This window comes from Rana temporaria, chromosome 2 (genome assembly GCF_905171775.1).
Source record: "Rana temporaria chromosome 2, aRanTem1.1, whole genome shotgun sequence".
Taxonomy (NCBI): domain Eukaryota; kingdom Metazoa; phylum Chordata; class Amphibia; order Anura; family Ranidae; genus Rana; species Rana temporaria.
The window spans coordinates 381,387,509-381,413,607 of NC_053490.1; the positions used below are offsets into that span (position 1 = coordinate 381,387,509).

Sequence of the window (26,099 nt, forward strand, 5' to 3'; positions counted from 1 at the left end):
CCTAAAATATATACAGTATATTATTATGATGTCTCAACTAAAGTATTGTCTAAAAGGGCAGTAATGCATACCAGTACACCATAAATCACTTAGAGGTCAAATCTCATTCAGCCTAAATCAGTGTTTCTCAATTCCAGTCCTCAGGCCCCCCCAACAGGTCAGGTTTTCAGGATTTCCATTATTTTGCACAGGTGATTTGATCAGTTTCACTGCCTTAGTAATCACCACAGCCTTTTCATCTGAGGGAAATCCTGAAAACCTGACCTGTTGGGGGGGGGCCTGAGGACTGGAATTGAGAAACACTGGCCTAAATTAACCTGTTCATGAACAGACACAGATTTGTTATCACATACAGTGCCTTGAAAAAGTATTCATACCCCTTGAAAGTTTCTACATTTTGTCATATTACAACCAAAAGCTTAAATGTATATTATTGGGGTTTTAAGTGCCACATAATTGTGAAGTGGAAGAAAAATTATAAATGTTTTACATTTTTTTTTTTACAAATAAATATGTGAAAAGTGTGGCGTAAATTTGTATTTAGCCCCCCTGAGTTAATACTTTGTAAAACAACCTTTCATTGCAATTACAGCTGCAAATCTTTTTGGGGATGTCTCTACCAGCTTTGCAAATCTAGAGAGTGACATTTTTGCCCATTCTCCTTCGCAAAATAGCTTAAAGGAGTTGTAAAGAAAAATTTTTTTTCACCTTAATGCAATCTATGCATTAAGGTGAAAAACTGTAGCCCCCCCCCCCATGCCCCCGTTATACTTACCCGACCCCTCGAAAGTCCCGCACGGTCCCGAGATCCCCTTCGCCGCTCAGCCTGGCTGCTGATTGGCTAGAGCGGATGGCTAGAGCGGATGGATTGAGAGCAGCGCAGCCATTGGCTGGCGCTGCTGTCAATCACATCCAGTGACGCGGCGCGCCGAGGGGCGGGGCCGAGTGATACAGCGAGCGGCTATGGCCGCTCGCTGTATCATGGGAGCGCGCCCGCAATTACTAACCACCATGCGAGTTCTCGTATGACTGTGGTGAGTAATTGCGGGGAGGACAGAGACAGCCGCCGAGGGACCCCAGAAGACTTGAATCGGGGCCACTCTGTGCAAAACAAACTGCACAGTGGAGGTAAGTATGACATGTTTGTTATTTTAAATGAAAAAAAAATTCCTTTACTAACGCTTTAAGCTCTGTCAGATTGGATGGAGAGCATCTCTGAACACCAATTTTTAAGTCTTGCCACAGATTCTCAATTAGATTTAGGTCTGGACTTTGACTGGGCCATTCTAACACATGAATATGCTTTGATCTAAATCCTTCCATTGTAGCTCTGGCATTTAGCTCCATCCATCTTCCCATCAACTGCCTATGTGCTTTCTGCATGATATCTCTCTCTCTCTCTCTCTCTCTCTCTCTCTCTCTCTCTCTCTCTCTCTCTCTCTCTCTCTCTCTCTCTCTCTCTCCACATATATAAATAGTACATACCCTCAAATGGGTCTGCAGAGATACGTAAATGCTACCCTGTGCAAATTGCTACCTTAGGCAAACTGATCTATCCAATTCGCAACCATTTGCAACCTATGTACTGTGGACCAAATTCAGGACACAACTTTCCAATTGAGTACTTACAATTACAGTTTCATTAAGCCAGCTATACACAATTTTGAATGAAATGAGCTGGGTGGAAAAATGTTGGCTGAAAAGTAACTGCATCCTATCAGATATAGTCACTGTTTGTAAAGTCAGGCAGCTGGGGATGTTGGGGCTGTCTAAATATAATAGCCAGAAGTGGAGATTCCTTCATGCTCACTGTTTACCAAAAGCTGGATACATATTATACAATCTTCGGGTACAATTTTTCTTTAGGTTTACCAAAACCATATAATATGAGGTCAGACCTAAACACTTTCAAAATGTATTTAATCAGGCAGGCATTACATAGTTGAAGGTAATTAAAAAGGAAATTGAATAACAGAAATTGTATAATGTGTAGCCATCTTTAGAGTGGGTTGATAGTGGGTAAATACTTCCCAATTACCCCTTAGTAAATATAACACTAAAGCTCTTTTCACATGGGTGGTCAGGGGGTGCTAAAAACAGGCCCGGTTTGACTGCCCACCTACCATTGCCCTGGCTGCAGCAATCTTAACTTGGCCTGCAGAGTTTTACAGGTGACACCACCTGTCAAACACAATCATAAATGTCATTGGGAACACATTGTTACTGTTAGCCAAACAATTGGTTTAGGGCTGTGGCATAGCATTTCAATCCAGAATCTTCATTGGAATTTACAGAAAAAAGCCCCCCCCCCCCCCAAAAAAAAAAAACAGGTATGTAACAGGCAGCAGGATCGCCTAATGACAACCTGGCTGCTCTATCACGCTCTAAATGAATCACTATTCAACTTATTTTCATGCCAGCAAACTGCCTTTGGGATCTAAAAGCTGATAAAGAGGTAGGCAGGCTTCCTGCATTTTATTTGTTGATAAACATTAATGAAAAGTTGAATAATGACCCCGTCAACACTTACTTTGCAAATAAACTGCAGGATGACAAGGTTCAATTAAATGAATAATTTTTTCTGCTCGTACTTTATTTTAAAATGTGCTTTTCCCATATCTTTTAGCTTTTTTCAAGTAGTGTTAAAAATTACATTTTCTGGAGGTGTGGCAATCCTATCTGTAATCCCTGGCTCGTTGACAGTTCTTTGGCCACTGCTATTTACAATTCTTCGCACACGTCCTGGTGCTACTCATCAAGCCAGCATCAAGGTTATCTGTACGGGAGTGCGCATAGTAACAGGTTGTACATGTACAGATCTATCTTTTTTCATTGACAGCAGCTGTGCTGCTGACATGACGAACAAAATGCTAAATGTTCATACCATTTACACCATAAAAAAAGGGAAAACAGATATCAATTGTACAGTAATATCTTTTCACAATTACTTAATTAGTCAAAAAAATTAAGACAGGGTCTCTTTAAAGTAAAGGTATCTGTTCACTCTCTACCTTCAATAAATATTTGGAACTGTACACCACTTCCAAAGGGTACAGTCAATTTTAATGTTCAGAACAAGCACAATAATTCCACCCAGGAACCTCCATCTAACATGTTTTGCCCCCTACTGAAGCTTAATCGTAGAACAAGGGGGAGGGAAAGATTTAGGCCTTTACACTTGTGGTTGGGGCATGGTAAAAACACACAGCTGAGCTGCATTGCAAAGGCGCTAAGCAGGGGGTGTACACATGGAAATGATCCCCCCCTGTTGCACCTAGCAGGCAGTACCACCCACTGAAATTTTTTTTTTTTATCAATTTAGGCCAACGTGTATTCTACATATTTTTGGTAAAAAAAATCCCAATAAGTGTATATTGATTGGTTTGCACACAAGTTATAGCGTCTACAAACTACGGGATAGTTTTAGGGTCTTTTATTTCTTATTGTTACTGGTAATGGTGGCAATTTGCAATTTTTAGCGAGACTGCGACATTGCAATGGACAGATCTGACACTGAGTGACACTTTTTGGACCTGTGACACTGATACAGTGATCAGTGCTATAAAAATGCACTGATTACTGTATAAATAGCACTGGCAGGGAAGGGGTTAACACTAGGGGGTGATCAAAGGGTTAAATGTCTACTAGGGAGGTAGACACTAAGTGTGTGGGGCAGTGTCACTCTGAAGGAAAAGAGAGATCTTGTAATTCAGCTTAGCTGAATCACAAGATCTCTCTTTCCCTTCCTGAAAGATCCGCCGTTTGCCTAGTTTACACAGGCAGACAGCTGATCCATCTCTCCTGTGAACGATCGGCGGGTTGAGGTGGCCATCGCGCCCACCAGACCCGCTGATTGGCTCCCACTGTGCCCAATAACAGTGGAATCGTCGCACCGGTACATGATTTTGCTCAGGCATGCCGCCCTGCCGCAGTAAATGCACATGGGCCAGTCCGAAAGCGGTTAAAGCTATATTAACCTCTCATTGATACCAATAAAAGTATACATAGTATTCAAATTATTACCAAACATTCTATTATGCTTCGTACACACGGTCGGACTTTTGACCATTACAAAAGTCCACCGTGAGTCATTTGGAGGTCCGACGGAAAGATAGAGAACAGGTTCTCTATCTAAGGTCCGTCGGACTTCCGACCAAAAAGTCCGATGGAGGCTACACACGGCCGGACTTTCCAATTTTTTTTCTCAGAAAGTCCAACCATGTGTACGAGGCATTATGCCCATTTATCTCTCACCATGTCAAAATGTACATATTTATTACAAAAACACACAAAAAAAAAACTGTATATTTACATTGCAAAATTAATATTATGCAGGACGTTTAATATGTTTCACAAATTCTCGTATTTCTTTACCTTTTTAAAATGCTTTTCCATATTTAAATAAATAAAATATATTCAAAACTTTCCTATAATCTTTTTATTAGGAATCAAAATGTAAGAAGGAGGAACTTGGGTGGACTTTGCTTGTGTTAAACAATAAAGTTGATTTTTTATACCTTGTTAAGTGGTGTGTGGTTCCAGAACATCGCTGAATTGCGTGTTGAAGAAAAGGACCCCGAAGTAGAGCGCGCCTAAGAGCTGGAGTGCGGAAGTCGTAGGAATGGTTTCATCTTTTGTGAGTGCCCTCACCCTTACTATTAATCAAAAAAGTGCATAGTAATTTAGTAAAATGATTCTGATGAAATACCTGGTAATTTTTTTCCCAGAGGTACTGCAATGTTATATTTTCAACGCATTCAGCTGGACAGAGTTTACTTCCAAATACTTCTTGCAGCATATTGAGAAGATACAAATGGTGCTCGTGTTCCATGGCATAGAAGTGATTGAAGTCCAGCAATACAACCTCTTTGCTGTGATTGTTCAGAAAAGTGTTTATTTCCGTCAGTCCATCCCATACCCGTATTCCATATAGGCCATGTATAAAGTAGATCTCTCTTCCCTCTTCTGGCTTAGAAGACACACGTAGATCAAAATAGCGAATACCTGACTCTAGCTGTTCTTTAAAAGTCAAATTCTGTGTAACAGACCATTTCTTCATCAGCTTTTTCACCAGCGAGATTTTTGCCAAGCGCTTGATTGATGCTGCCTGATCTGGTCCAACTGGAGATTTCTCATCAACCCAAAAGCTGAACGAGTCGTGTGATCCTAAAATATAAAACACGCCAAACTATATATAAATATCTTTGTGCAATAATCAGAATAATCATGCAGTTGAGCTGTTAAGTGTAAGATATCAAGACAACACAGTAACTATCTAAAATAGAGGATCTCACTTTTTTTTGTCAATTAACCACTTAACCCCCGGACTATATTGCTGGTCAAAGACCAGAGCACTTTTTGCGATTCGGCACTGCGTTGCTTTAACTAACAATTGCGCGGTCATGCAACCTGGCTCCCAAACAAAATTGGTGTCCTTTTTTCCCCACAATTAGAGCTTTCTTTTGGTGGTATTTGATCACCTCTGCGGTTTTGAGTTTTTGCGCTATAAACAAAAATAGAGCGACAATTTAAAAAAAATGAACATTTTTTACTTTTTGCTATAATAAATATGCCCCAAAAATATATAAAAAAAAAAAATGTCCTCAGTTTAGGCCGATACGTATTCTTCTACATATTTTTCATAAAAAAAAATCGCAATAAGTGTTTATTGATTGGTTTGCACAAAAGTTATAGCGTTTACAAAATAGGGGGTAGTTTTATGGCATTTTTATTAATATTTTTTTTACTAGTAATGGCGGCGATCAGCTATTTTTTTCGGTACTGCGACATTATGGCGGACACTTCAGACACTTTTGACACATTTTTGGGACCATTGACATTTTTATAGCGATCAGTGCTATAAAAATACATTGGATTACTATAAAAATGCCACTGGCAGGGAAGGGGTTAACACTAGGGGGCGGGGAAGGGGTTAAGTATGTTCCCTGGGTGTGTTCTAACTGTAGGGGGGGTGGACTCACTAGGGGAAATGACGGATCGCTGTTCATACATTGTATGAACAGACGAACAGTCATTTCTCCCCCTGACAGGACCGTGGGCTGTGTGTTTACACACACAGCTCCCGGTGCTCGCTCTGTAACGAGCGATCGCGGGTGCCCGCGCGCGCCCCTATTGGCTGCTGGGCGAGGTGACATTAAACTACGTGTTCTCGCCCAGCAGAGCTGACCTGCCGCCGTATAACTGCGGCGGCTGGTCGGCAAGCAGTTAAACAAAAATTTTTTTTTCTAATGCTGATTTTCGGGCCCTTCACTTTACCTGATCGCTGGCAAAAAAACTTTTACTAAACTAAATTGTGGAATCCAAGACTGAGTCTACTATCTTGTTCTGTTTACAGCAGGGGCGGACTGCCAACTTATGGGGCCCCGGGCAATAGGAGATCATGGGGCCCCCAGGCAATAGGAGATTATAGGGCTCCTGGGCAATAGGATATTATTAGGCCCCCAGGCAATAGGAGATTATGGGGCCCCCGGGCAATAGGAGATTATGGGGCCACACAGTATACACACATACAGTATACATACAGTTAAAAAACACAGATTTTTACATACTCTCCCTGGTTTTACTTTACCTTGGTGGCATGGGGCCCTCAGGCAGTGCCCGAGTGCCCAAATGGTCAGTCCGCCCCTGGTTTACAGGTGGTGGATTCCATTTTTGGGTGCCTGCAATAAATGGACATTTCCTAATGGATTTCCAGTGCAGAGCTTCTTTCAGGATCAAGACAAAAAAGCATGTAGGTCATGCAAGGGGACCACTGGAAAATGTCCGGCTTTGGCATTACTGATGTGCCAGACTGCCTGTCCCGGCAACCAGAAATGGCACTGGTGAGGGACCTATACAGGCAAATTTAGGTGGTCGCTTGTCAAGGCAAATTAAAAAACTACCTGCACAAGTTAGATTTTGCCAGAGATTGGTCCTAATTCAGACAGATAAAATTGTGCCACAATACAACATTAGTTTAACCATTTCACCTCCGGATGATTTATCCCCCCTTCCTGACCAGGCCATTTTTTGAGATACGGCACTGCGTTACTTTAACTGACAATTGCCCGGTTATGCGTCAGTGTACTCAAATAAATGTCCCCTTTTCCCCCACAAATAGAGCTTCCGTTTGGTGGTATTTGATCACCTCTGCAATCAATATTTTCTGCTTTCTGCTATAAAACATATCCAATAAGAAAATAAAAAATAAAATGTCTTCATCAATTTAGATCAATATGTATTCTGCTACATTTTTTGGGATCAGAGATCAGCAACTTATAGAGGGACTGCAATTTTGCAGTGAAAAAATCGGTTACCTAACTGACACTTTTGACCCTTTTTTTGGTGACCAATAACATTATTACAGTGATCAGTGCTAAAAAATATGCACTGTCACTGTACTATTGACACTGGCAGGGAAGGGGTTACCATCAGAGGCGATCAAATGGTTAAATGTGTGCCTAGCTGGTGATTCAGTGTAGTGGGGGAGGTGCTTTTACTAGTGGAAGGCATGGATCGGTGTTCCTACTTTACATAGGCAAACTGCCATTCTGCCTGTTTAAGAAAGGACACACAGACCTGCCACTTTTAGATTAGAATCATAAAAAAAAAAAATGCTTTATACATAAAAGAGAACTCTCATCTAATGGATATTTGTTGTGAGTCCTTATGATCATAAAAGTATTGCTTCCTTGCTCTGCACAGCAGCCTTTTATCAGTCAGGGTTCCTCTAGACCAGGGGTCTCCATACTTTTTAAGCAAAGGGCCAGTTTACGGTCTTTCAGACTTCAGGGGGGGCGGATTCTGACCAGTCAGGGTAGAAAATGCTCCAGGGCCGAGCATCAGTGAGAATAAACATGGCCCCAGTGTTGGTGGGCAGTAGGAGGAGGAATAGTGCTCTATCATTGCTATTAGTCTAATAGTGCCCTATAGTTGGTGCCATTGGAAGGAATAGTGCCTCATATAATTGGGAGCAATACTGCCCCGAGGACTGGATGAAAGCTAGCAAAGGGCCACATCCGGCCCCTGCTCTAGATGTTGCTAGGGGTTCCTTGGCCAACAAACAATTTCTGCCTCTCAGATAAGTAACCACTGGCACCAATGGTCCCCACTTTTTCGTTACCTGTAAGGGGGGATTCTTCGCAATGGCCACCAGTGTAATCAGGTTTGTCTACCAACGATCACCAATGTAAGTTGGTAATTATCCCACTGACCACAAATCTAAAGCCTCATACACACGATCGGGTTTTCCGCAGACAAAGCGTAGGACTTTTGTCAGAAGGGCGTTGGCCAGGAATTTGTCTTGCACACAAACGGCACACAATTGTCGGCCGACAAACACAAAACTATGTGTTTTTTCAGCTCTTTAGCGCCACCCTTTGGGCAACTTCTGCTAATGTCGTGTTTGGTGACCACTGATTTCAAGCATGCGTGTTTGTACATTGGACTTTTGTCCGAAGGACTTGTGTACGCACAATCGGAAAATCCGAGAACAGACAATTGTCCATGGAAAATTGTCCGATGGAGCATACAAATGGCCGGATTTTCCACCAACAGCCTGTCATCACACAATTCCCGCCTGAAAATCTGATCGTGTGTATGAGGCTTAAGGGAGGCCTTCTCCACTGACCACTAATGTAAGCGGACAATTTTCCATGAACCACTATTGTGAAAGAACACTATTTTTTATTCTTTGTTTCCTTTAATTATTATTACTGAACATGATTATGTTATACAGAGCAGCAATAGGTGTCAAATAGTTTAAAGCAGTATTAAACCCAAAAGCAAACATTTATGATATTGCAGTTTACCAATTCTTAGAAGTGGTGGCTGCATTTGTTTTCTTATTAGGCTTTCCTCTAGTTTCATCTGGTGATCCTATTGTTTTTCTACAGAACAAGCTGTCCTGCAGTTGAAGCACTTAGAGGGTTAAGACTAGGGTTGTCCCAATACCGATACTAGTATCGGTATCGGTACCAATACCAAGCATTTTCCCGAGTACTTGTACCTGGACAGTCAGGGTAATCAGTGCGGTGGGGGAGTTACAAGCACCGATCCCTGCTGACTGTCCCCGTATCCTCCTCCAGCCCCCCTTCATTCTGCTGCTGTCCCCCACCGTGTTCCCCTCCGTGCTGCCGTCTCCCTCCGTGTTTCCCTTCATGCTGCCATCTCCCTCCATGTCCCACTCCATACTGTCGTCTCCCTCCATGTCCCCCTCCATGCTGCCGTTTCCCTCCATGCTGCTCTATCCCTCCATGTCCCCCTCCGTGTTGCCGTCTCCCTCGGTGTCTCCCTCCATGCTGCTCTATCCCTCCATGTCCCACTCCATGCTGCCGTCTCCCTCTGTGTCCCCTTCGGTGCTGCTGTCTCCCTCCGTGCTGCCGTGTCCCCCTCCGTTCTGCCACGCTGATGTCCCCCTCTGTTCTCCTCCTCCACCCCCTCGATCTGTCAGGATGGAGAGCAGAGATAGGAGCCGGTAAATCCGGCTCCTACCTTTTCCGAATGTACAGAGTCAGTGATCACTGACTCTGTCCATTCACATAACTGAAACATCGTAAACTGTTTATGAATGGAGAGGAGCTGCTGTCTTCTCTCCATTCATTTTCAGCGCAGCTGAAGCTGCAGAGAAAGGGACTGAGGAATCTGTGTCCCTAGTCCCTTTCCCTGTCTCAAAGGGGAGATGTCAGAGGCCCCTGATATCTCACCAAAGCCCCCCAACAGGGCTGATAAAAAAAAAATAATTGCAAGAAATAATAAAAAAAATAATTGTAAAAAATAAAAAGTTTAATAAAAAACACACTGCCCCCCCCCCCCATTAAAAAAAAGAAAGCATTGTGAAAAAAAAAATAGTAAAAAATAAAAATTGTAAAAATAAAAAAAAACTAATTGTAAAAAAAAAAAAAAAAAATACTAACATATGTACCACTGTCACATGAGATGTAAAAAAAGGATCGGTAATCGGTATCGGCGAGTACTTGAAAAAAAATATCAGTACTTGTAAAGTGGTATTGGGACAATCCTAGTTGAGACGAACCATTTAACAAACCATTTAACACTGACAAGATGTGATTACAATGATCAGCTTTTATTTATTTATTTATAAAAAAACCTTATCCCAAAATTAAACAAAACTGTTGCTGTAACTGCTTATAATGTGTGAGCTGGAGTTTGGCTTCAATTTGTTAGTGTATCCAACATTAGTGCCGGAGACGGCCGCAGGACGATGGGTGGGGTTTTTTCCATGCAGGAGGTAGCTTTTTGCCGCCCCCCTCCCCATGGCACTTGCCATGGCTGCCATACCCTAGATACGCCACTGCCCCCCCCCCCCCATGACGATGCTGCTGTCCTAAAATGTCTCTGTTGCCCCTTAATCCAGAGTGGGGGCACCCTAATGCAGGAAATGTATCACTGGCTGGATCACCAGGTGAGAAGCCTAAAAAGAAAACTAATGCAGCCATTACATCTAAGAATTGGTAAGCTGCAATGTAATAAAAGTCTGCTTTTGTGTTTCATGCTTTCATGGTTAAATCTGACACCCAGGGCTGCTCTGTATAACACAATCAGGGAGGGAGAGAGAGGCTAATATGAAGCTGACACCTGCAACATGTTGTGTCTGTGCTTTCTCAATTGTCACATCAACTTATTAACAGCTAGGAAAATAAAGGCTAGAACAGAGGGAGTTACTGTTCATCAGGCAATGAGACTTTTTTTTCCTGCTTCAGTTCGAACAGATGGAGGAGAAGCAATTATACACAAGTGATTTTCCTCTTCTTTCCTCCTGTATGATTGTAGTCTCATAATTTTTTATTTTTTTTTTATTGATTTTGCTCAGAACAATCAAAAAGGGCGTAGTATACTTTTTATTTACAGCTCAGTTTTTTGTATATTAAAAAAAAAAAAAAAAAATTTAACATACCCTTTAGGATGCAGGAGGTTAACACCCTGTAATTATCTGAATGATATAAGGGTTCCTAAAGTCAAAATGTTATCAGCTAGTTTGCCCGTATGCTGAAAACAAAATCTGGATTCAATCAGCATCAAGTGGCGATTAGGAGAACATTGTAGGCTAATCCTCTAGATCAAGTGCAGCAGAACAAGGAGCTATCAAATGCCAGGCTTTTAAAATCATATTAGAAACAACCAGAGCAGCTTTAAAGGGAAACTGAGGATGTACAGGGCTTGCCATTTCTAAACCTGCTACTGAAAAAAGTAGATCCTTGGCTGTCCTATGATATTGATTCCATGGCTTCAGTATTAGAATCATAAAGCTAGAACAAATTTGTAGAAGAGGAACGTGCATACCACGACTTGTCAGTGTGCTTCAACAGGTTGCAACTACGGATGTCAGAGCACGAAACGCGTCAATCTTGCCCTGTCCTGTTGTACCCCACAATGTGAAGTGTACAATAAAGTCTGATGCCTCGTACACACGATCAGTTTTCCCGTCGGGAAAACTGCCATGACAGCTTTTGGCCGGGAAAACTGGCCGTGTGTATGCTCCATTTTAGTTCCCGACAGGAAAACCACCGGGAATCCTTGCAGGAAAAATAAGAACATGTTCTCTTTTTCCTGTGGGAAAACTGCCATGACAGCTTTTGGCCGGGAAAACTGGCCGTGTGTATGCTCCATTGTAGTTTTCCCGACAGGAAAACCGCCGGGAATCCTTGCAGGAAAAATAAGAAAATGTTTTCTTTTTTCCTGTGGCGATTCCCGGTGGTCTTTTTCCCGGCAGTTTCCCTATGGAAAACACTGCGGTGGAGCATACACACGGCCGGCCAAAGCTCTCTTTGCAGTTTTCCCGACAGAAAAACCTCTGGTGTGTACAGGGGGAAAGTTACCGAGCAGGTCCTCGGTTCCCCCCCCCCCGGACTTTTTACCGCTGGGAATTCCGTGTGTACAAGACATCAGAAGAGTGCAGCTAATCAGGAACATAGATCTTAGGAGCTCTGACTTTCCCAATGTGAATGTCTCTTCCAGGTCAATGACTCAGAAAGTGTTGCAGCCGTATGTAAAGCCCAACTTCAGTTCTCCTGAAGCATATCCAAGTCTCCTACAACGCTCATTCTGTACATGAATTTTAGAGACAAGCTATTGGAAAGCTTTGGCATTTTGGATTTCTAATTGTTCTAAAGACTTTAAAGACTTTAAAGAAAACAAACACAGTTTATGTTTTATGTTGGATTATTACCCTGGTGCAAGCTTATTCTTGGACCATATTGGGAGGGTAGTATAGGTAAATATTTTATTACATTTACCTCTTGTTACACTTTAATGCCCTGAACAATGCTTTCCTTATTATAAAATATAACATTTGAATACATGTATATGACTTATAGTGATTGTAAAGCTTTGAATTTTTTTTTCTAATAAAAATAACAAACACGTTTTGCACAGAGCAGCCCAATCCTCTTCTTCTGGCGCCCCCCTCTGGCGCTCCAGGATCCTCTTTTTCATCATGGGGCCATGCGGGCTCACTCCTGAGTCCCCTTGCTGCATCCATTGACATAGACAGCGGGACTCGACCCGCCCCCGCTTCTATGTCACAGATTTTGATTGACATCAGCAGGATCCAATGGCTCCTGCTACTAGCAAGCTGTCCAATGAAGAGAGCGACAGCAGCTGCGCTCGTGCCCATTGCTGGAATGGATGGGCTCAGGTAAGAAAAAGGGGGGGGGTCTTGGGGGAGCTGCAGCACAGATGGTTTTACGCCTTAATGCATAGAATGTAATAGAGTGAAAAACTCATTTTTTTTTAAAAGCCCATAAACTGCATTCTATGTCAGCCTATGTGTCCATGCACACATGGAAGTCTTTTAGCGTTAATGAGCAGTGGAGATTATGGTCTTTTTTCTGAACGCCCGAAAATCACGTTCAAAGTGCTGTTTTTCGACGGGAAAAAACACAGGAAAAAAACCGCAAAACGCAGAAAAACGTTAATAAACGCTTGCCAGCATTTTTTTTTTAAGAAACGCTACACTGAAAAACGCCAATAAACGATATTGCAAAAACCCTAAAAAACGTTGAAAGGCTCCCTGCAAAGCTACTGCCGTTTTTTATAGATCTTTTTTAGCTTCCAATGTACATGGAGCCTTAGGCCTTGTACAGACGGGCAAACATGTACGATGAAAACGGTCCGCCGGACCGTTTTCAGTGTACATGTCTGCCCGGGGATTTCTGTATGATGGCTGTACACACCATCATACAGAAATCCGCCCGTACTCGATACGCGGCGACAAGGCCGCGCCGTCGCCGCGAAGATGACGTGGCGACGTGCGCGGCCCTGCCAGTTCAATGCTTCCACGCATGCGTTAAAGTCATTCGACGCATGAGAGGGATGGCGGCCGCTCGGATATGTACGGTAGGTATGTACAGACGACCGAACATGTCTGACGGGCAGGATTCCAGCGGGCATGTTTTAAAACATGTTCAGAAATATTTGCCCGCTGGAAAAAGGCCCGGCGGGCAAATGTACGCTGGAATCCTGTCCGCTCGGGCCTACACACGACCGAACATGTCTGCTGAAACTGGTCCGCGGACCAGTTTCAGCAGACATGTTCGGTCGTGTGTACGGGGCCTTAGACTTTACAACCACTTTAATACTAGATATGATAGGGCTTTTTGTTTTGGTAAATTAAAATTACAGATAAAAATATATACAAAATTGATTTCTTATTTCGTTTATTCATGATATACTAAAATAACTGTCTTAAGCTGGATGATTGTTTTTAGTTTGTTTTTGATCAATCAGCTAGCTGATTAAAAAAAAAACGAGTCATCTATGGCCAACTTTAATCAAGTTTCAGAATGAAGAGATTCCCCCATCAACACTTTCTAGGTGGATGAGGGAATCCTCCCCACTGTACTGTTGTATTCTGACAGTGGGACTCCTCTGCTGTCATAATACACTAATCAGCACTGCAACTGATCAACTGCATGCACTGATCGAACACAAATTTTCCAACAGTCCTGTTCGAGAGTTGATCACTAGGTCAAATCCTCCTGAACGGGAAAGGTCATAGATGAACTGACATTCGGCCCATCCCCGCTGAACCAGCCAAATTTCGATCCATCTGTGGCCAGCTTAAGGCTGAACTTGGAAGTAAAAAAAATTACCCTTCCAGTGCCCCCCCCCTTACACTGCAAGCTTGTTTTGTTTAGGTTAGGAATAAGCAGTTATACTCACCTTATTGCTCACTCCCATAGGCCTCCTCTGCACAATATGACCAGTCCCCCAAAGCCATTTCTCTTCCCTGCGCTGTTGGTAGCACGTTTCCTGAAGTCATCATTTACAGTAAGGGACCAGCAGTCCTGCATTCTACACGAAGATGGTGAATGGCCTGCTCACAACTCAGAGAAAGAAAGTGCTGGCTGCTGTGGAATGTGAGGAATAGGGTGAGTATAGATGCTTATTCCTCTAGGAGCTTAAAGCGGAGGTTCACCCTAAAAACATGTATATACCATTACATTCAGCATTCTTCCGACATGTACAATATGCGGTTTGATTTTTTTCGCTGTACATACCGTATTATTGTTCTTTTACACCTGGCTTCCAAGTTCTCACTCCAGCGGGAGTAGGCGTTCCTATGCAGCGGCGCAATGTCACCTGGGCCCACATGATTGACGTGCTTCCCCCCGGCGGATAAGCCACGTCACGAGTTCCGAAAATTGCCGAACTGGGAGTCGGCGCTATACGGCGACTGCGCAGACTAGGAGCCGTGTAGAGCTGACTGCGCAGGCGCCGTATAGAGCTGACTCCCAGTTCGGCTATTTTCGGAACTCGAGACGCGCCTTATCCGCCGGGGGGAAGCACGTCAATCATGTGGGCTAAGTCCCAGGTGACATTGCATAGGAACGCCTACTCCCGCGAGAGTGAGAACCCGGGTGGAAAAGAACAATAATACGGTATGTACAGCGGAAAAAAACAAACAAACAGCATACTGTACATGTCGGAAGTATGCTGAATGTAATTGTATATACGTGTTTTTAGGGTGAACCTCCGCTTTAAAATGTTACTAAACCCAGTAATTTGAAAATAGTTAATCTGCCCCCCCCCCCCCTCCCACAGTGTCCACAACATATAAATCTTTTTACATTAAAATAATGCCACTATATACCCTGTTGATAAACTGAAAAGTTTTTCCAGTGCTGAGAGTTCAGGAAGGTAGAGATTCCACTGCAGCCTGTATACACGCCCACATGTGTGATGCCAATATCATGTGACCTGGCTAGCTCTGATTAACAAGTAATTATTCTCTCCAGCATAAAAGAGACAACTGAGCATGTGCAATTGGGCTTTCCCCAGATGTACAGTGCAGGACTGAAGGATCTCTGTATACAGGATAAACAGCCTTTTTACACAATGCAGAGGATTAACCCCTTAAGTTCCACAGTGAGTATAACAAGCATGCTATGCTGCATATACAGACAGATTTTACTGTTGTGGGTTTAGTAACACTTTAAAGATCCCTGCAGGAGTAAAAGATTATGTCTTGTCCCTTTTTCCTACAAAGTGTGATCTTCCTGCTTTTGCTCACAGTGGATAGGCTAAGTTACGAAGCTAAAGGGAATGTCACATGAAAAATCGAAATCCAATTTGAAGACAACCCTCATCCCCCAAATTATAAGGTAAAATAAAGCTGCCCAAAACTGAAAAAAGAAAGTTTTGCCTGGACATATACTTTAATATATATACATATTTATGTAGGCAGATGGAAAACGGTACTGGTGAACACAGCTTTTTTTCAAAAATAAACTAATTATTGTTTCAAAGACTCCCATTTAATTTTGAGACATCAAATCTTCTTAACAGTTTTTACCTTTGCTCATAAGACAATATTGAATAAAAAACACTTATCTGATATACATCATTAAAACATTAGCAGCAACCAAGAAATCATAGAAGCAAAGCAAGTCCGCTAGGAAAAGGTCCTTGGATTCAGGTCACTAACAATCTACAGTTAATCTTCTAATTAATGGATTATCTTTTTAGAAAAACCTCTTTATCTAATCCAGCCATGAAAGCACGATGTTCCAACACACAAATGGTAAGTAACATTTCAGTAAATATTTTTTTATTGAATTTGTTTACTGGAAAGGGAAACAAGTAACTCGATTTTATGGGCTAAAGATCAATATTGTTGGTCAAGAAAACCGGTATTTGTTCCAATTCTTCAATCAACTGAGTACAAATCAAGTTTAAGAATCAATTGGTTATGTTTTTCTCCAGTTTTACTGGCCTAAATTTAACATTTCTGTGCCCCCCTACCATTGTATGTAATACAATTTACTCTGTGGTTTGCAAGCTTTTGAATTTCAATGCGACAAAAATACCGCACACCACAACAAGATTCTGGTTTGCCATTTGTGCTGCTCTGAGCTGACTTTTCTTCAAAATATATTTTTTAAGCTGCATTCATACCTGAACGCGGCGTATTGTACCGCGATTTGCCGCGACAAATTGCGGCGTTTTGTCCCGCGATTTGCCACGACAAAACGCGTAGTTTTTTTGCCTAAAATATGCCGGAGGGGTGATTGAACATTGTCGGCTATGCCGAACGCCGAAGCCGCCTGAAAAAAAGGGTCCGGGACTTGTTTTGAGCTTCAGGCGTACGGCGTTTTGGCGTTCGGCGTGGAGATGTGAACCATCTCCATAGCCGACAATGTTAAATCACCCCTCCAGCGTATTTCAGGCTGCAATAGCGTCGGGCGTAAAAACGCCTAGGTGTGAATGGAGCCTTAGGATTACATCTGCCCTGATTATGAAATCAGGAAGATCAGTAATAGATCAGGAGGTAGTACAAAAATCAGGAAGATCAGCAGTAGATCAGGAGCTAGTACAAATTTAGGCAGGCCATACACACAAGAGATTCAAACCATGTATGGACAGGCTGAATGTACTAAATTAATCGATCATTCAACTTAGGTCCAGCATGTTGGGTTTTACCTGAGATTATTGCTAGCGGCTGCTATAACTAATAGCAATAAACACTTTCTTCTCCCGGGGGAGGGCTTCATCCACCCACCCACTGGGAGAAGACAATGGCCCGGCAGGAGGGTTTCCTGCATAAACACTGTATGTGTTGATGGGGGAATCAAGCAAAATTATTTCCTGCAACCCGTGGTTGAATGCTTATGCCCATGGGGGAGAGTGCATTTTTACCCACACAGGGTTTCTGAGGTGTTCTGTGTACCTCTGTGAAAGCACTCCCATCCGACATCCATGCAGGTGCATGGCCCCAAACGCATATTGTCTACTTTTGGGGCTGTGCACCTGTACCTGCACTAATGTCACATTGGGAGCAGTGTCTGTGTTCGTACAGCCTCTGCCTCCCAACTGATATCAATAGGACTGCTTGCATGAGAAAGAAGGTAAAACCTTTGCATCCCTGTGCAAGTAAACACGGCTCTCCACCGGCATACACTTTAGTACACCCCTTGTGAATTGTGTAAGTGTCAATGTCTATGTTCTTAGCAAAAAAACACCCCAAGTATTTTCTTATGGAAGTTCTCCAGAAGTCATGGTTAGAGGTGTCTGCTAAACATTGGAGGTACCTTATAGACATTCCAAAGATCACCAAATCCTGCCAATATCAACACTATGAGACCGTGATTTTACAAAGTCTATGGTGCCTATTTTTGGAAATATGATAGAAACTGCAAACACTGGAACTGATATATGCTAACTTTTTACTCATATGAAAACTAGGCCCAGTTGGCTACTCAGTAATATAAAGTTGAACACATACATGTAAAATCTTCTTTATGCCAGAGACACACTGTGATCAAGTTTGGATCCACTAATCTATTACTGAAGTGGATCTTCCCCTTTTTCCCCCACTTACTGGTTGGTTAGTTGTGCTAGTTTCAGATACTCACCTATCCAGATGATGCAGTGTTGTCCCACAGAGATCCTCTGGTCTTCTGCCACCACTAGGTTCAACGTTGCCATTTTCCTTTTGATATCATCAAGAGACTCTCCGGCTGTTCCAGGTTCAGCCAGCACACCTCTCGCTGACGGGTGCAATGCAAGCCCCCCTCCTCCTTTATGAATAAACGGCTATGCCTCCTGTGATATGTGACGTGCATATCCCAGGAGGCACAGCTCACATTGTGCACGTCATTTGCCTAGGCGAGTGATGTGCCTATTCATGTAGCACATGGGAGGACAGGGTGGATTGGAGGGAAGTCTGTTCTAAGGGAGGAGATCCACTTTAACATTCTATTCAAATGATACACATTTAGATATGTCCTAACACTACACACTCATCGCTACACCATGGTTTATCTGCATTGTTCCTTCTCATTGTACAAGTCTTTTGGTTGAAAACAACACACTAAATATAAAACGTATCTTTAGGGCAGGTAAATTGTTATAATTTTCTTCATTACAAACTGAAACTATATATCATATACCACAGTCTATGCACTTCTACTATGCACCATGCAGTCACAGCCAAAAACAGATCGGTAGACGTTTCTCTTCCTCCAACCCTCATTTTTAGGTTCAATAAGTATTTATTGTCAATTTTTAGACAGACAGAACAGAATAAACCAGGTCAAGCACCCAACAAAGGGTGACCCGATCAATAAAAGTAGAAACAAAAAACAGTAAACAGTTACATTGCCATACCAAGTAGACAAAAAGGTACAAACAAATGTTAAGTAGGCACTTTGGTGATACAAACAGATATATATACAACGCAGCTCAGCGTCGGGCAGAGACTACCCGTGGCCTGGACGCCCCTTTGGGAGCCTGCTGCGGCCAGGAACCAGGGTAGTAATAACTATGACAAAAATAATGTCAGGGCTGGGATGCAGGGAGCGATTAGACAGCATGGGGAATGTACCGTAACCCGAGGCCAACTCTCATTTTTGATATGTTGCAATGTTATAGCTAGCTGTTACACATCCTTACTCTCCATCTATTCGGAAGTGTATCCCTGCAAGGCAATGGAACAGTGGCTGATCTGGGGGAAATGACCAGTGAGCAATGGGAGATGGCATTGGAAGCGGTGCATGATAGTTCCTTAAATTCCTCTCTGAGACTTTTCTAACTGTACATCTTGTTGAGAGTACATTCTACTCCTCTTAAATTGTTCAAGATGGAACTTCTCCCTGACTCCACCTCCAAGAACAAGTCAGACTATCTCAAAGTCGAAGCAAAGTAGTATCCTGTTCATGAAAGTCGGATGGATGTAGGACCAATGTAGGACTGATGTCGCAGAGCAAATTAGGATGAAAGTCGGATGATTGTCGTGTGTATCAGTGTGAACCCAGCCAAAGGCTGGATTCACACTATACTACACAACAGTAGTATGACTTTCATCCTACTTTTCTCTGCGACATCGGTCCTACATTGATCCTACATTGGTCCTACATCCATCCGACTTTCATGAACAGGATACTACTTTGCTCCGACTTTGTGATAGTCTGACTTGTTCTTTGACCAATCAATACAATTCCAGAGTGAGATAAATTCCTTTTACTGCTGCTGTAATCACCATGTCGGATGTCAAAAGTCGGATCGTAATGATAAGGCTCCTACTTTGATCCAACTTCAATGATATTCAGTGGGCTGAAGTAGGATCAAAGTCAGACCAAATTAGTACAGGGAGCATTTTCAAAGTCGCACCGACTTGTGTCAGACCAGTTAAAGCAGGGTTCCAACCACAATTAGCATTTTTAAAATGTATGTCCTTTGATCATGCGTTTTTATAATATAAATCCGGTCACTTACTATTTTACAATCTGCCGCCGTTCCGCATAGTTATTCAAAAAAGATAGTTTATAAAACTATGTCCACACTGTTGTCATTTTGCTTGTGGGCATTGTGAAGCCCACAAGCACTTACTTGGATGGGGAGTGATAATTGGGTAGTGCACTGCATCCTGGGAAATGATGACACACATTTCCCAGGAGCATTAGAGCGAGATGATGTCAGGATCCTAGGTGATTCCAAAGGCAGGTTTCGTGGGACTGCATAGCAACAGGCATTTCCAGATGAGTAAAAACTTTTTTTTTTTTTCTTTTTTAGGTCTAATGAGCACAATAATGATGGAATGGGATGGGATGGAAACTCCACTTTAAGACGGCTCTCATAGGGAAACATTGATTTTCACACATCATGTGACATGAGCTGTTGGAGCGTTTGTCGGACAAGTGTGAACCTGGCCTTAAAGAATACTATCTACAGTGCCTTGCGAAAGTATTCGGCCCCCTTGAACTTTGCGACCTTTTGCCATATTTCAGGCTTCAAACATAAAGATATAAAACTATAATTTTTTTTTGAAGAATCAACAACAAGTGGGACACAATTATGAAGTGGAACGAAATTTATTGGATATTTCAAACTTTTCTAACAAATAAAAAACTGAAAAATTGGGTGTGCAAAATTATTCAGCCCCTTTACTTTCAGCAAACTCTCTCCAGAAGTTCAGTGAGGATCTCTGAATGATCCAGTGTTGAAAACCTAATGGAGTCTGCAAAAGACCTGAGACTGGGACGGAGATTTGTCTTCCAACAAGACAATGATCCAAAACATAAAGCAAAATCTACAATGGAATGGTTCACAAATAAACATATCCAGGTGTTAGAATGGCCAAGTCAAAGTCCAGACCTGAATCCAATCGAGAATCTGTGGAAAGACCTGAAAACTGCTGTTCACAAATGCTCTCCATCCAACCTCACTGAGCTCGAGCTGTTTTGCAAGGAGGAATGGGCAAAAATTTCAGTCTCTCGATGTGCTAAACTGATAGAGACATACCCCAAGCGACTTACAGCTGTAATCGCAGCAAAAGGTGGCGCTACAAAGTATTAACTTAAGGGGGCTGAATAATTTTGCACGCCCAATTTTCCAGTTTTTTATTTGTTAAAAAAGTTTGAAATATCCAATAAATTTAGTTCCACTTCATGATTGTGTCCCACTTGTTGTTGATTCTTCAAAAAAAATTACAGTTTCATATCTTTGTTTGAAGCCTGAAATGTGGAAAAAGGTCGCAACGTTCAAGGGGGCCGAATACTTTCGCAAGGCACTGTAATTGTTCATAGCTGAAGGCTGGACTGTATTACCAGATGACTTGTTTTTTAAGCCTTGGAAGCTGATTTCTGGTTGGCTGTAGCTTGCTATTGCACACAGGTGTACATATTAAATGGCATTACATGGATTTGCACGTTTTACAGATTAAACTCTTTGGTCTTCTAATTAACATAGCAAGACTAATGTTCAAAGGATTGTATTAACTGCTTTAATCTATTATAGTTCAATGAGCAAAGAGTGTAAATCCTCAAGGCATAAATGTGGATTTTGCTTACATTTATGCAATGCATTTTTTTTATACCAAGTCACAAAGTGGCAAGCTGCTTACACACCAAAGGCATATGTAAATCCAGTCACTAACATCTTATATAGGCTTAACGTGTATTTTCACCTTTGCAGTCAAGTTTGAGATACCCCCACTACATGTTTGTTACATATTCCCATTTACTCAATGTACTCAAAAATAATGTGTACTTCATGGACAACTTTTCGAACAGATGGCAATGTAAAGAGAAGGAACAACGGGGAGTTACTGAGTGAGAATTCTCACTCTATGTGAAACCACGGCACTAATAGGTAAATAGTAATTTCCTTGTTAAAACAGATCCTCAAAATGAAGTATACTACTTCCCTATTAGGGAACACACTCATAACACCATACAGGCAGTCAGAGCTGGCCTTTGGTGTGTGCGAGCTGTGCGGCCACACAGGGCGCCATGGGCAACAGGGGCGCCGTTCGGCCATCACAGCTCGCAGAATGTAAGTCGCAGTGAGTTGCTCACATGATCACATGGGACCCAATGGCACCAATGTACCAGGGGGCACTTTCAGGGGGGCGGCAAATTGCACAATGTCTTGGGGGCGAGGGGTGAAGATGGGGGGGGGGGGCGCCACAGGATTAGCTCGCACAGGGCGCCTGAACACCTAAGGCCAGCCCTGCAGGCAGTAATTGGTGGTCACTGGTAGGTGAAAGGAGGCTCCTGGGGTTTCTCTTGGGGGAAGAGAGGGTGCTGAACACTCAGCATGGACACCAACATAAATTAGTAACAGGTCAAATGAAAAGGCAAACACTTTTTATCTTCACTCTTTGGATAGAGTGTGGAAGGGTTAGAACCTCCGCCTCATTTGTTATTTATTTTTGGTGCATGTGTCTTCGCTGGGGAGATTCACCCCACTATTTATTCTTGTACCCAAGACAAAACATTAGAGAAAATCCCACATATTATAATTTTCATTAAAGCAAGAGATGAGGGTAATTATTTCAATGGGAGAACCTATTCCAGTGACAACTGTCTGGAAGGGCTATGATTAAAGTGGTTGTAAAGGATTTTTTTTCCCCCTAAATAGCTTCCTTTACCTTAGTGCAGTCCTCATCCTTCAATTTTTCTTTTAAATGTCCTTATTTCTTCTGAGAAATACTCACTTCCTGTTCTTCTGTTTGTAACTTCACACCGCAATGCAAGGCTTTCTTCCTGGTGTGGAGAAAGCCTCTTGAGGGGGGAGGGGGCGAGCAGGTGTGTCAGGACGCCCACTCACCCACAGCTCCTTTCTCTATCTGCAAAGTAGAGAGTGTCTTGACTTGCCTGCTCGTCCCCTCCCCCCTCAAGAGGCTTTCTCCACACCAGGGAGAAAGCCTTAAATTACGGTGTGTAGTTACAGACAGAAGAACAAGAAATTAGCATTTCTCAGAAGAAATAAGGACATTTAAAAGCAAAATGGAAGGATGAGGTAAGTGAAGGAGGACTGCACTAAGGTAAAGGAAGCTATTTAGGGGGGAAAAAATCCTTTACAACCCCTTTAAGGGATATGCCCTTGAAATGCGTAAGCTATTATGCACAATTGAGGCAGTGCCTATGTTTACTATAAGGGTTTAACATCTGTGCCTATCGGCTTAGGAGATTTTCAATTTTATGGATTTTATGTTACCCAGCACAGATGTGCTCTCTATCTTGGTGTACTGTTTAAGGATTTCCCAGTCTGGAAGAAGCTCCTCGCTGGGAACCTCATTTGCTTTTCCCTGCCTATTCAGTTGATACAGTGGCCCATTCAAATGAACAAGCCGTAATGCACGAGGAATGTGGCCCCAGGGAGACTGCACAAGTGTGAATCTAGTCTAGAGAGCATTTGACAGGCGCCTCACAGCCTGCTTTAACCCCTCAAACTCCACATTAGGACACCGCAACTGTGTGCATTGCACGTGGTTCTGGGGCACTTACAGAGGGGTTGAGGTTTTACTGCCCCACAACCACTAGTGTGAAAAAGCCCTAAGACATTCGTGACCTCAACAGTTTGTATCCTTTTTACACTTGAGCATTGACGTTGATTTTAGGTTTTATTTGCAGGGATTGAACCTTTACTTTGGGATATATGTATATACACATTAAAGCGGAGTTACACCCTAAAAATGTACTTTCTATTAACAGCTTGCCTTTAATGTAAAAAAATAAATAAAAATTTACTCACTTCTATCTGGCTGTTACTAGGCATATTTCAAAATCTGCCTAGTTCCTGGTTCTAGGTGGTTCAACTTCCTGTCCTAAGACCCCATTGCCTCCTGGGAAATAATGACACTCATTTCCCAGGAGTCTCTGGGCATTACTGTGCCTAAAAATCATCCAGCATGCACCTCTCCCTGAAAACCAGGAAGAAAAGGAACTGGGCTTCACATGCCCACACATATGATGGATACAGCCACAACATGAGCTGGAGGATATAAGGCAAGTGTTTGCAATGATTTCTGGAATGATTGGGGAGCTATTAATATGTTTTAGGGACTATTTAATGCAGTGGCGTATCTAGGGTATGGCAGCCATGGCAAGTGCCATGGGCGCCATGGGGAGGGGGGCGGCAAAAAGATACCCCCCGCACAAAAAAAAAACACCTGTCCTCCTGTGGCCGCCTCCCGCACTAATGTAGCTCCCGGCATCGCGGCTGGCCTGCTGAAGCACGGTGCTGGCACAGCAATTGCTAATATTGCTACTTGGCCTGGGGAGGGGAGTGACAGGTGCCCCCATAATGGCTGATGACTGGCCATTAATGGCACAGTGGCTGCATTTGATTGGCACAGTGGCTGCAATTGTTTTTTTTTTTTCAGCTTGCTTGCGCCCCCCCCCCAAAAAAAAATTCAGCACCAGCCGCCAGTGGTCCCCAGTGTGCCTCTCTGTCCTCGTCGCACTGTCCCTGGTTATCTGAAAGGTTTCAAATGTTTTGACACGGGCACAGTTTCAGTGCTTGCCATAGGCGCCATTTTCACTAGATACGCCTCTGATTTAATGTGATACATTTAAGTTTGCAAAAAAAATTTAAAAATGATGCCCAGAACCCCTCTTTAAGGCTGGTGTGAATCTAATATTTATGCCAGTGGAGTGAATAATAGAGTCCTTTCTGCTAAACTACCATTGCAGCAGATTTTCTAATATTGAATAATTGCTACTTGTCTCAATCCATATACATTATATTGTCAAAATTATTGGGACGCCTGCCTTTACACACACATGAACTTTAATGGAACCCCAGTCTTAGACTGTAGGGTTCAATATTGAATTGGCACACCCTTTGCAGCTATAAGGTAAGTAACTTTCCCAAGATACTGCGATGCAGTCCCAAGTGTGGCTTGGGGTTACAGCTTTTGGTAATGAAAATTCACCCTGAGCCACACTCATGATTACCGCCAGGGAGGTTAAAACGGTAATCCATTTATATAAGTTAATGGGAAGTAATCCAGGAGTGTAGGACTAACAGAGTCACCGTCATGTGTGCATCCACCACCCAGGGGAAAGGATTAAATACGCTTACCAGAAAGTAGCATCAATCAGGCATATGATATCAATGCTCTGGATCAGGATGGTAATGTCCAAGATGGTAAAAACCATCTTAGACATTACCATCCTGATCCATATTCCCACATTCCGGGTCGAGGTTGCCTGAAGTGGCTCAGCTGAGGAGGAGGAATTGCACTACTTGCTATCCAATGCATTGATATCATATGCCTGATTGATCCTACCTTCTGGTTAGCATATTTAATCTTCTCCCCTGGGTGGAGGATGCACACAGGGCGATGACCCCTTTAGGGGACTATACAAATAATATTGATTTACTATTTGCACAGTGCACTTCATTTAGAGATACTATCAATTAAATGATGGTGTTAAAGGGGAGTTCCAGCCAATATTTATTTTTATTAAAAGTCAGCAGCTACAAAAAGTGTAGCTGCTGGCTTTTAATAAACAGACACTTACCTGCTCCGGCGTTCCAGCGACGCGCCGGCCGGGGCTCCGCTACGCTCCCCCCCTCCCTGGCCGGCATCTTCATTGTCACTGTGGGCACCCGGCCGTGACAGCTTTCGGCTTCACGGCCGGGCACCCACTGCGCATGCGCGAGCGGCACTGCGCATGCGCGCGCGGCCCGGCGCTGCGCTGTTTGATTGGACAGGAGATCGCCTAGGACCTGTCACGTGTCCTAGGCAATCGCCCACAGGGAGCGGCTGCCAAAAGGCAATTAAGCTTAATCGCCTTTGCAGCCCCTCGGCGGAAGGAGGAAGTGGGACAGGAAGTCCCATTCTCCTGAAGCCCCCACTCCCCCCCCAAAAAAATTACATGCAAAATGTGGCATGTAAGGGGGTGAGGAGTGGGATAAGCGGAAGTTAAATTTTTGGGTGGAACTCCGCTTTAAGCCCTGTACAAACGATCGGTTTGTCCGATTAAAACGGACCGATCGTGTGTGGGCCCCATCGGTTTGTTTTCCATCGGTGAAAAAAATAGAACATGTTTTAAATTTTTCCTATGGATAAAAAAAGATAGAAAAAAAACAATCGTCTGTGTGGAAGTCCATCGGTCAAAAATCCACGCATGCTCAGAATCAAGTCGACGCATGCTCGGAAGCACTGAATGTCATTTTTCTCAGCATGTCGTAGTGTTTTACGTCACCGCGTTTTGGCACGGTCGGATTTTTGACTGATGGTGTGTAGGCAAGACTGATGAAAGTCGAAAAAATCCATCGGACTAGATTCCATCAGATATCCGATTGCGTACACGAGGCTTTAGAATTTTTTGTATATGCTTATCACA

The 26,099-nt window shown here is 42.9% G+C and overlaps 1 protein-coding gene across 1 annotated transcript in view; it reads right to left on the minus strand.

Moving 5' to 3' along the window:
- The window catches only part of PLCXD2 (phosphatidylinositol specific phospholipase C X domain containing 2), a 49,827-nt gene that overhangs the window by 12,787 nt on the left and 10,941 nt on the right, over window positions 1-26,099 (minus strand). Inside the window, exon 2 of the mRNA XM_040337862.1 lies at window positions 4,709-5,166. Coding sequence (XP_040193796.1) covers window positions 4,709-5,166 — 458 coding nt within the window. The remainder of the gene's footprint in view (window positions 1-4,708; window positions 5,167-26,099) is intronic.